Raw genomic sequence first — 12,820 nt, 5'->3', positions numbered from 1 at the left:
TTGTTCACGGTTTTTATAGTAAACACTTTCTGTAAAGTTCACATTCTGCTCTGGGCCCCTTGGTGGGAGAGTGTGTGTTTATGAACGTGCACATACATGCATATGTGTGTGTGTGTGCATACACACATGCAGTATCTTTTACAATGCCATCTTTGTTGAGCCGTGTGGATTGTGTGAGTGTGTCTGTGTGTTAACAAGCAGACACTGAGGGGCTCATTGTTAGCTAAAACCCAACAAGGACCCACAAATTTGACCTTTTCATTGCCTTTCAGAATTACGAGGCCTTCAGCGCTGCTCGTGAACAAAGTTGGTTCATATGTTGCTCTGCACACACACATTGTTTCACTTTTAGTTGAAGGGGTGCATGGACCCTTTAAGGATGTTTTCCAACCTCTTGGGCTTAAAAACGCACAAAAAAATGCATTGTCAGGAAGCAACAACACATCCAGTGTGTCAGAGTGATGGAGAAACACACACAAACAAGCGGATAAGCAGTCTAGAAGATTCTGCTTGTGTTTATTAAGAATGTATAAAGTGATGGGCTTTGTAGAGGGAGAAATGGATGGAATGCAGGTGAAGCAACTGAGCTGTTATTATCCCCCTGTTAACAGACAGTCTCGTTATCACTTGTCTGGTCTTGCCTGCTGGTATCTTAATCTTTTCTCAGCTATTCTTCCTGCTTTCTCTGTTTACTCACAGCAGAGAAGGTCAAGTGTTTCGTTTTGACATTATTTTCATTTATGTGACCCTGTAGCCTGTAGAGCAGGGGCTTGAACTAAGAGAAACTAAAAGTATGAATGTATGTATTGTGACGAAAAGTAAGACATGTCTGTGTGTCAGCTTCAATACTCTGATAATTCCTATCAAATTCTAACATGTCCTAGTGTTATCTCAAAGATGAAATCATGATATCATGAGAACTTCATCTTGCATGTCTTTTGTGTTTTTGCAGGTTCAAGGGAGTGTGCATCCACGAGGGCCAGCTCCACGCTCTGACAGAGGTAGGAAAACACGCCTTTTCACATTAAAGCTTGTATACAAATGTACAACATGTGAGATCAAAGCGTCTCAACCAGGCGGCAACCTCCTGTTCTGAAAAGTGAAACCAATGCTGAAGTGCTTTAAACCTGCATTCTTTCTAATAGCCAGCAGGGGGCGACTCCTCTGGTTGCAAAAAGAAGTCTGATTGTATAGAAGTCTATGAGAAAATGAGCCTACTTCTCACTTGATTTATTACCTCAGTAAACATTGTAAACATGAGTTTATGGTCTCAATCGCTAGTTTGAAGTCTTCTTCAATACAGCATGATGTTCATTTAGCAAATGATGGTCACATTTAGAGTCAAATGGACCATAAAGCAGGGGATGCTTTAGGGCGTGGCTACCTTGTGATTAACAGGTCGCTACCACGGCGTTGTCCGGTCTGGGAGTTGTCCGTGTTTTTGTCTTTAACCCTGTCACAGTGTGTTTCATAACCTTTTTGGTCGCCTATAAATGACTTATTCATCGTTCGGTTGTACTTAGCTCCACCCTCTCGTTTTACTTCTGGTTGCCTAAAACCAAGATGCCGATTGCCTAAATGCCGGAAAAAAACATAGTCCACAAACCAATGGGTGATGTCAAGGTGACTACGTCCAATTCTAATATACAGTCTATGGTCTCTTTTAATGAAAGGTAGTGTACTGGTGTGCCTATGTTGTAGTGCTTCTTGTGAACTGATACACCCATATGTTTGTAAATGTTCCTGCTATTTTCAGGTGAACATCACGTCATTAATGAACACAACACAGAAGCACGCTAGTCTGTAATTGTGGAAAAGCAAATGAACAGAATGTTCTTAAGTAACTATAACACTTATGCTGTGTGTTTGTTTGTGTGTGCGTGTGTGTGAGAGAAAGAGGGAAGGATAATTTGATACTGGCAGCTAATAAAATTCTCCAGAGATGCGTGATGTGAGGACATACACCATTAAAGTTACAGTGAGCAATATTTTCAGGCTGCACAAAGCCTATATTTAACCTGTGTTGTGTGTATGTGTGTGTGTGTGTGAGAGTGAGTGAGTGAGAGAGAGAGAGGGACAGATAACTGTGTTTGTGGTAATCATTAATTAGTCATGGAAAATGCTTGATAAGCAGTTGATATATTTATCTCCTTAATGAAAAAGCTGGTTGTGTAGAAGGTCAGGCCTAATTCTCCTTATCTGGAAGAGAAGTGAGAGGTACAAAGTGCTAATATAACCTTAATCTAATTAATATGTTATTCCTGTTGTTGCTCCTTCTACACTTACAAAGTTAGTTTTGGTTTTCTTTAGTTTTTTGCTGATCCGATGTGATGCAGATGTACTTTCAGAATGTAAAACTTGATATTTGTGACAGGCTTTGTGAGGATGTAGCATTGAGCTTCTGCCAGGATTTTTGCAGTAATAAATATGTGATTAATACAACTTCTCAAGACCACAGGTAAAATTGAAAACCACTAGTCTGAAAAACTGTCTGCAAATATTCTTCATTTATCGGCAGGGCATTTTCAGGACATTGGAAACAATGCTAAATGATGATTTTTACTAAAATAAAGGGAAATTTCTGGTAGAGCTGAAATAATTGGTTGATAAATTTGAATAAAGTGGATCTCCAAAATTAATCAGCAATTATTTTGATCATTGATTAAATGGTTAAAAAATAAGTTAAACGTTTGCTGGTCACAGCTTGTTGCATGTGAGAAATTACTGATTTTCCTTCTTTATAAAAAGTAAACAATGTTTCTTTGAGTTTTAGGAAAAAAAATCAATATGAAGACCTCACTTTGAGCTCTTGAAAATTGTAATGGGTATTTTCATTAATTATTTTCTGCCTCATTATGGACGAAAAGATTAATCGAGAAAATAATCAGCAGATAATTTAAATAATCGTTAGTTGCAGCTCTAACTTCTTTCTATGTCCCCTTGTTGTTGATGCACAACTTCTAGCTTATTCAAGAATGGTAACATCCGATGTGGGATGGCAGTTTTATGTCCTGTGGTCATTGTATTCACATATAAAACTGCACACAAACACACATTCATGACAGATGCACACATGCACATGAACATACATTCACACACATACACTTCACCAATTGAACCAGGGGCTTAAGATGCATCTCTGTAAACATGTTTGTGTTGCAAATACATGTAAATGTGGACAGATAGTACAAAACACACAATTCATCCCTCCCTGAAGAAAGCATGCACTGTTAAAGATGCTTCCAGGCGCGCACACACATGTACGTGATTATACTGTTGCGTTGCTCCGTGAATGCGCTCATTGTGGCCTTGACAAACAAAGACGAACACCAACTTTCTGCAGTTGCATAAGAGAACACATTTTAGGATGCCAGATACACACACACACTTCCTATACTGTAGTTGCAAAGTGAATCCATGCATTGCAAGGCACACATATGAATATACATACACGCTCACTGCGGTAGGTCTTGTTTTCCTGCTGCGGGGTAAACAGATCCTGTTGTGTCGTGTCAGGACCAAACTGCATTCTCAGACCTTGGTAGCGGGCTCTTGCTGTTTTGTTACCTGACCCCCACTATGAGGCCGTGCTCTGAGGAAATGGAGAATTAAGTTACTGCATGGCCCTGAGCTACCTCGAGAAACTCACTGTTTCTGACGCATGCAACACAGACAACTGCAAAATAAACAAAAAACAGGCAAAAAAGAAGTGCTTGGTGAAGTACTTTTCACTGTTGTGAACACATTTATGGCATCCAAATAAATGCAATATCACAGCTAAAATGGCTGAAAATGGTCATGCCGTTTTTTCCTCGCCAAAATTTAGCGCAAGTTTGGAGCGTTATGTAGCCTCCGTCGCAATAAGCTAGTATGACATAATTGGTACAAATGGATTCCTTAGGTTTTTTCTAATTTGATATCAGTACCATATTCACTCTAGCTTTAAATCTGAGCCCGCTACAACCTCCGAAATCGTAAGTTGCGTTAAAGAAATTAGTGGCGTTAAAACAAATTTGCGTTAATGTCATCGTGTTAACTTTGACAGCACTATTAAAAACATAATATAAAACATAGTTAATGTAAATTTTGCTGCTTTTTTATGTGGTTAAACATTAATAAAAACACACAATGAATGAACAATATTATGATTCATTTTAAAGCATCATTTGCCCGTCTTCAAGGTGGTGTCACCCACTTCGGGACCCACTGATCTAGAGCATCAAGCCTTGTTTTGTCTCTGCTGAATCTCAATATAATACACCTTATAGGAAATGCTTCTGCAATCATAATCTGGGCTAATGGTAATTCATGACCCATGGCAGGATTATGCGGCTGTTTGAAGCCGAAGCAAACAAGGATCCTTTTGTTTGAGTCTTTCCGGGGTTTTAACCTGAGACAGACAGTGTAGCAGAACAATTTCCACAACGGTATGTTTCTCATTTCATTAGCATTCTACACGATCATGGTGAGGCACATATATGGCTCAAACATGTGCTATGTCAAGTAATTATTACTGTGGTATATCAGTAACTAGACGAATAGGATAAAGCAAATTCCAGCGGAAAATACCATGCCCGAATAAGGGGCTTTTTTACTTCCATTCAGTTACTTTTAGATGACACAGCAGGTGCACTCTTTTGCTAAACCATGTGATTTGTATTTTGGACCAGGCACACTTTGCTCTCGCTGCATATTCTGTCAGCGTGAGAATAAAATCTTAATCTTAAATGAGATGATAAAGGAATGAAGTTGGATTAGTCTGAGTTTTAATTGTCTCCAGTGGAGTTTCCCCTGTTATATCCCTCCCAATCAGGCAGACAACAGATGTTGAACTCTGTGGCTACTGAGGAATTTGCTGGACAAATACTGTAATCCTCTGACATCTTGAATTGGTGTGTGTGTGTGTGTGTGTGTGTGTGTGTGTGTGTGTCTGTCAGGACATTTGATGGTATAAGACTGCATGCAGGAAGCTCAATGTTTGGGGTCCGTTAAAGCCTTGCTTTTTTCTTTTATTACGCAGGGCTCAACTTTTGAAAGTGCTTTTGGTTGCCCAAACTGAAAATATGGTTGCCATTTTTAATCACCTTATGTTTTGAGTAATTAAGAGACTATGCAGTTATATGTCTGCTTAGTTATGAAAATGAATGAAAATGTATACATGTTGTGTATGTTATACATGCTTTGCAGTATAATTTTTCTGTCCAGCTCAAAGATGCCGGGATACTTCGTCTCCCGTGACTTCTCAAATTTCCTTTTTGTTTTTCGTTCAGGTTCATCCGGTTCTTTGTCAGTTGAATCAATTTGCTTATTCATTTGTGATGTAGACGGGTTATTCCAACTTTTTCGCCCCACAGTCAAACAACTTAATTTGCTTTGCCATTGTCTCTAAAACAGATGCCTGTGCGCATGTGAGCAAATGCACCAAGGCATGTGCAGCGTTCTCACATGCAGCGTTGTCACATGCAGCGTTGTTTAGACCGGTTCTGACTCTAACAGCAATATTTAACTATCACTAATGTAACAAATATTTTAAGAGTATTTATTTTGGGGTGCACATTTTGCTGTTTGCCATCCCTACTTTTATATGTTAAAAAGGGTGGCAACCAAAGGCGAAGAATTGGTTGCCAATGGCAACCTGCCAACCCTTACTGTCGAGCCCTTTTACATGAGTCGTCAGACCTTTTTGGCATTTCAAAATGATAGCAATAAATCCCTTTGCCAGTACCTTTTGAGCTCTAATAGAACATTTTATCTGAACTATTGATTAGGATCTAAAATTAAATAAAAAAGGCATGCAAGTGACATGAAGATTATTCGTGTGTGGTGGAATATTTTTATTGAATGTTTAACTATATGGGATCCAAGGACAAAGAATTTATCTAAACAGAGTCCTAGGCTGAAGAACTGGTCCAGATGGTCCGGATGTAGATCATGTGAGACAGCACAATTCTTATCTTCATTCTAGCAAAAATATTTACTGACATTATGTGACACACCTACATCGACTTTCTGAGCTGATCTGTATCGAGTTTAACTTGGAGTGCAAAGCAGGTTTTCCATATTGGTGATCCTGAGTTCTAATCCAAAGTGAATCTATTTGGCATCAAGCCAGTTATAATTTTCTATTTTTTTATACTTCAAATTAAATACCAAATGTATAAGGATACCTTCTTTAAGATGCCAGTGATTGAAACTCAATCCAGTTAGTATCTTTTGATGTCACCATTTTCCTTTTGAAGCTGAACCATCACAGCACTTAAGATGTAAGTGTTCTAGATAGATCGTATGACTCGGGATGTGACCCTGCATTCAGCTGGAAAAGTCACACACAGCTTAGGGGAAATAATGTCATTTGTTGTAGGAATGCAGCTCATTGAGTTGAAAGAACACTGTCTGATATTACAATAGTTTTGGTCATGTTATTTACCAATTTACCAAGAACAATTCATACATAGTTTTACAATCACTGTAAAAAAATATGCTATTATCAGAAAATTCAAATTAACTGACCAGAAGAAAAGATATTTATTGTCCAACAGGGACATTTGTCTAGGGCTCCACGTCGCTGCATTACACAAAACAAACTTGCCAACAACGTCACAGTGCACATACACGCATAGGGCATAGATCATACATACATATTACATACATACACTCATGCATAAACATGCTTAATTTCCCATGTTGAGTGTGAGACAGTAGTTTTTTAAAATAAAAATAATTTTAAATAATAAAACCAGGTATAATCAAACCAGGTAATAAATAATCATGAATATATGCAATATATAAGACCCAATAAAATCATGGAATGGATGGAATAAATTAATTTTTGTACCAGTTTAGTTTTCAAATAGGCATTCTGAAGGCTAAAACATAAAAAAGAAGACCAGTTTATTTAATTGCGTGAAGAGGTAGGGACCTCCTCCCCTCAACATCAGCCCCCCTTATGACCTAATTCTGGGGCTGTCAGTCATACCGATAACCACAGCTAAACCAGACCACCTCTTTATCCCATCTCAGCTCTATCTAGTTAACCACTGTTGTTCGTGATATATGTGACATGGGATTAGTGTGTCTGTGTGTTTGCATGCAAGCAGCAAGGTCAGATGAGTTATTCTGGATTGAAGCTGACAGACACAGTGAAGGACCCTGGATACTTTTAAACCCACTGAGCTGATTTGTCCTCCTAGCTGCCCACTCTTCAGCCTGATCAGACGGTCCACATGCATGCATGCATGTAGGGAACTAGCAGCTCTGTCAGCCAGTTGAACAAGCTGCCAGATTTTATTCAGCCAATTGCTCGATACACTAGCTTGCCTCCAGGCCAGCAGGCGGGCCGTCTGTAACCCAAACAACCCACCAGTCATCCACTCTATGAGCCAGCTGGATTAGCAGTTGGTTTGTGTAATGTAATTAGTCTGTTACCTTGATGTAGTTTAAGTGAGTCACCAGTTGACCATTTTTAAGCCAGCTAACAAGTCTGTTGTTTCTGTCACTGGCAGCAGAGAGTGTTACGATACATTGCTATGATTGGAGTATTCACACTACATTTACTAGCCTACATCTCACATTTAATTCCTGTTAAAGGTGGTTTGACATCTCCCCAGCTCACTAATACAATGGCTATATGGAGTCAAATGAGAATATTGTCCTACTCAGAGCACATGAAGAACATTTAATGTTAGTAATCAATTATTGTTTGGCAAATAATGTTAAATTTCTTAATGTTAAATTTCTTCAATCCATATATAATCTGAATCCCATAATTTGGCCATTTTTTTGTGTTTTTTTTCTTTTTTGGACAATATATTTATTCTTTTTTTTTTTCATTTTTACAACAAGTAGAAGATGGATACATTATGGAGAAAAGAAAGAACAAAAGACCAAACAACAGAACCAAACAAACCCTGCAGAGTGAAACACATAATGTCTGTTAACTTCATAACATGCTATCAGAAATGAAATTTTAATCAATTTCTTAGATGCATTTCTTGGCCTATCACCATTTTTTTTTTTATTATTAGAAATTAAAAACTAAACTTGTATAATATACATTGCAGTAAAATGTAATAGTTTGTGTTCCTTTCCTTGTGTGTTAATGTTTTGTTACTTATTTATTCTTGTCTCTCTTTCTGCAGTACATTAATGGTGGAAACCTGGAGCAGCTTATAGACAGCAACAAACACCTGAGCTGGCCCACCAGGGTGAAACTTGCCTATGAGATCGCCAGCGGCCTGGCCTATTTGCACTCCAAAGGCATATTCCACCGGGACCTCACCTCCAAGGTTAGCTAGACGGGCTAATTGGTCATTAAGAGGAGAACACAGCTGAAAATAGAACTGCAGGCCATCATGTGGCCCCAGTATTACCTGTAGATATGTATATTATTCAATCTCCATTGCAGTAGATTTGTTATTCATTCAGATTACTTTAACATAAAGTATTTTTGGTTTAGAGACCCACATATAGGCCTGTTTCACTCACACCCTAGAGAAGAATACAGCAAGGGACAGGAGGAACTTTATTAGTTCAGAACGTGTTTTTATGACTCTTCCTTTGACTTTGGCTAATATTAGTGTTTGGTCCTAGGATATTGCAGCAACCTCTGTACATAAGACTTATGTTGAGATGTCAGATGTCAAATGTTGAAGATGTTCGGTGTCTTGTCAACAATTATCAGCGCTTTAACTCCTAGACCTGTTAACCTCTCTGTGAAGAACACAGTGTCACAGTCAGATGTGATAATCTGCACCAGGCAGCTTCTAGTCTTCCAGCTTGACCCAGAGCCATGTATGTTGGTATGGAGCTGGCAGGGATCAGGGACAGTATGCACTCTGCTGTAAACTCATATCATATCCATTGCCTGTCTAAGCTTACAGTTATTCATCTGTACAATAATAAATAAGTGTATAGAGAAGTTTAAAGCTCTAAACCTTTCAGCATATTGTAACTCAAGTGGTACCTCAGGGTAGACAGTTTTCTGGAAATGGCCCAAAAAAACACCTGAAATTGGAAATACAGCCCTTATCCTGCAGCTGTCCTCGCTCTGTCTTAAGCCCCTCCCACCAGACGAGCACAGGCAAATGCACGCGCTTCATGCAGTAATCAGTACGAGTAGTCATTCATTTTTCAAACATCATCCTGATTGTCATTGTAATCCTGATGCCGTTATATAGCAGTATTTCTATGAGGAGTGTCCTCTTGTTTTCGTTGCAGACTTGTGAATCTGTAAAGCCCTTCGAGATGGCATACTGTGATTCGAGGCTCTAGTGAGCTAAAATATCGGCAAAGTGTTTCAGTGATGGAGAGAAAATGTTGATAATAGTTTAGCCTTCTGCTAACCATAGGCATTGCGTCACAGCGGTCAGCAGAAGGCTGTCAGGTAACTATTAGCAACATTTTCTATCCATCTCTGAAACGCTTCGTCTTGAAAAGGTTTGCAGTGTAGGCAGTTGTTGCCAATGCTGGAATAGTAACTTTTCCTGCAGCATGTTCCGCCATTGAACCAGGCTTTAACCAAAGGGATGTGCACGCACATCTGTATTTATAGAACAGCTAATAGGAACGCTCTCTCTCTCTGCAGTAGTACTACTAATAATAACTTTATTTATATAGCACCTTTCAAAACAAAGTTACGAAGTGCTTTACAATAAAAGTAATTAACATCCAGAACTTAAGATCTAAACTAGATAAAATCCTATAAATAGTTACAACAATGCGCCATCACTTAAGAAAAAGCCATAATATAAATGTGAGTCTTAAGAAGAGATTTAAAGGAAGATACTGAAATTTGAGATCCTCAGCCAGGGAGTTCCACAGCTGAGGGGCCCGGACAGCAAAAGCCCGGTCACCTTTGTTGACAAGTTTGGATTTTGGAACCATTAGTAGGGCCCTGCCAGAGGATCTCAAGCATCGATCAGGCTCACAGGGAGTCAGCAAATCACAGATATAGGCAGGAGCCAGACCTTTCAAGGCTTTAAAAACAAACAATAAAATCTTAAAAATCAATTCTAAAACTCACAGGTAACCAGTGAAGGGCAGAAAGGATTGGTGTGATGTGGTCGCTTCTCTTAGTACATGTTGAAATGACCTGTGATTGGCCAAAGTCTCCCGTCACAGGCTAGATTTTCTAAAGCCTGAAAACAGAGCCACGAGGAGGTGCAGAAGTCTAGTTTACTCTCAGAACACTTGAATTACAATATGCTGAAAGGTTATTATGCAATTTTTGCCCAATGATACCAAAAATATACTTCCTACTACTGCATTAAGTGAAACCTGTTATAGACGTTTTGCAGTTGACTCTGAGGGTTAAATGGTGTGGTCACAGTCTCTCAGATTGTAATTCCTCAAATTAATTCAACGTCCATTATTTTATGGTTCATACCTCAGTCATGAAGCTCAATGGACAAAGCAACTTTCTTTCTTTTTTAAACTCTAATTATTATTATTATATTATTATGTACTTGTTCAAAGCTCTCTCTCCTTCCAACTGCAACTTTATCCTATGGTTTAGAGATTATACTGTGTTTTTATAAAGCTAAATGTAGATATAAGTTATAAATTCTGTTTAAGAAAGGCCCAGGAATAAGACTATGACGCAGAGATATAAAGGGGAAGGTGACAGTTTAAAGAATATGTACTGTACACTGAAGCAGCATGGTACAGTACGCTACTCAACTCAGTATCCGTGGCTACCAAGTGTCAGTTTATTAACTCTCATGTTACACAGGGTTGGGCTAGTGAATGAAGTGCATGTGCTGTTTCAACATACGGTAACCATAGATTTACATATAGTTACGTTTAGGGTGAAGAGGAAGAATCCAAACTTCATAGCGATGCATCTTTAAATGTGCTGTTAATTCCCTTTTTGTGATGTGCAGAGAATGAGAATGAAAATAATACTGAACAGTTAAGTTCAATCAGGAAGTGGAGGTTTGGCTGATATTTCTATGCCGCAAAATGTGTTTTTTTAATCCCACAGTGTCAGTAACTTCCTCAACTAAACGTGAGAAAATAATGATAATGGTTTTCTGTGTTCACAGAACTGCCTGATCAAATGTGATGACAGCGGCTACACGGCGGTGGTGGGAGACTTTGGCCTGGCAGAAAAGATCCCCACCAATCTGTAAGGAGTTCTCTGTTTCAAATAATTTTATTGAGCCAAAGAAGATTATACATACAGCATATTGTATGCTCTTTTCCATTTATATGAAAGAATTATACCATTATATTCATGTATATTATTCATACACAGATGATATAAAACATATAGGATTGTATTTTGAGATTGGAATAGTATCAAAAATAAGCAAATTAAAAAGAGAAAGATGTAAAAAATTGAAACTAAATGTAATAAATAATCAAATAAAATAAAAATTGACAAAGATAAAATAAACATACAAAATAAAAGAGACATGAAATAAATCAATAGGGAAAGGTATTCGCTGTGCATGCTGGGGAGGGGGGGGGGGCGAGGCCATTTTTGGGGGTAGCATACAAAGCTACGGTAGCTGTCATCGGTCTGTCTCTCATCTGTCAATCTTTCATCAACAGAATTGTATTAAGTACGTGCAAAAGACAAATGCCCATATAAAGAGAAGCTGACAGAGGTAAAGAGACAATATATTACAAAATTGAAGTTAGTAAATATCGATCCTTACGAATTAGGAGGACCTTCACAGCTTGCCACCCATTACCGTCACTAAGTTAATCAGCAATTCAAAATATGTAAATCTTTGGAGGCTAATGTCCAATTTACAAACCGGTAGGTATATGACCTTCAGATCCACAAGCCAAATGCCAACTACACGATCATGTGAACATAGATAAGCTAGCTAATGTTATGCTAACTGAATACTAACGAAACGTCGGCTAATCATGCATAATTAATCTACTGGTATCTTGCAAAATGAAACCCATAACGTTAGCCTACCTTTGTGTCTGACTGTATACTATATACACTACAATTTGACTTTTGAATTCACTGTGCGCAGTGTTTTCTGTTAGTAGTTCAACAGGGTTTTTTGACACTTACAGTAAACAGCCAGCGGATGGCACTCTTACCTTTGACCCTCCAAAAATGGCCGACTTGCTGTTGATGACGTCACAAACCCACTCCCTTACTGCTCTACATAAATATACCTAGTCCTAGATCTTTATTAGGAATTACAAAAGGACTGATTGCCTTACTTAATTAATGCATTATTCATTGAATACAATGAATTTGTAATGTGAAGGGAGCTGTCACCCGACTCTAGCTTGACAGAGCTTTGTAGCCTCTTTGAGCAAACTGTTTTGGTTTTTAATGGCAGAGTTATTCTGTGGTTGAGTCTCAGCTGTTGGGTTGTGCACAAATCCATATCCCTGCCAATCACCAGATGATAAACAGACAGCTAGTGAGTGGCTGAAAAAACAAAGCATTTAGCAGTTAAAGCCCCAGATGTTTGTTTCAGAGTACCAGAGCTAGAAGAAGAGTGAATATTGGACTCTTTAGGTGGTGAAACCCATCTCCAACTGAGTGCTAATGTTGTTCTATGTCTGCTTGATGTGTGACTAGAAAGTTGTTTGCTCTTATGTTAGCAATAACAACTGAATAATCCAGGGATGTGGTGGTACAGTAGCTGCGTCCTTTTAGCTTGTTTTGATGTTTTTTCTGCCCCCTAGTGATCAAAAATGGCCTCAGGCTTCATCGGCAAAACCATTTGGCCATTTTTGTAGCTCCAAAACAGAAATACTTACTTGATAACTATAGTGTTTTAGTATATGTGACATAACGGACTGGGTTAATGTGTCTGTTACAATAGGTCTTTTTTGCCCTAAC

At 38.5% G+C, this 12,820-nt stretch overlaps 1 protein-coding gene across 1 annotated transcript in view; it reads left to right on the top strand.

The window, feature by feature from the left end:
- tesk2 (testis associated actin remodelling kinase 2) overlaps window positions 1–12,820 on the top strand; it is a 38,641-nt gene that overhangs the window by 14,908 nt on the left and 10,913 nt on the right. Inside the window, exons 5-7 of the mRNA XM_037787793.1 lie at window positions 953–1,001; window positions 8,139–8,285; window positions 11,043–11,125. Coding sequence (XP_037643721.1) covers window positions 953–1,001; window positions 8,139–8,285; window positions 11,043–11,125 — 279 coding nt within the window. The remainder of the gene's footprint in view (window positions 1–952; window positions 1,002–8,138; window positions 8,286–11,042; window positions 11,126–12,820) is intronic.

Source organism: Sebastes umbrosus, chromosome 12, assembly GCF_015220745.1.
Source record: "Sebastes umbrosus isolate fSebUmb1 chromosome 12, fSebUmb1.pri, whole genome shotgun sequence".
Lineage (NCBI taxonomy): Eukaryota > Metazoa > Chordata > Actinopteri > Perciformes > Sebastidae > Sebastes > Sebastes umbrosus.
This window is presented reverse-complemented; position numbering and strand designations above follow the sequence as displayed.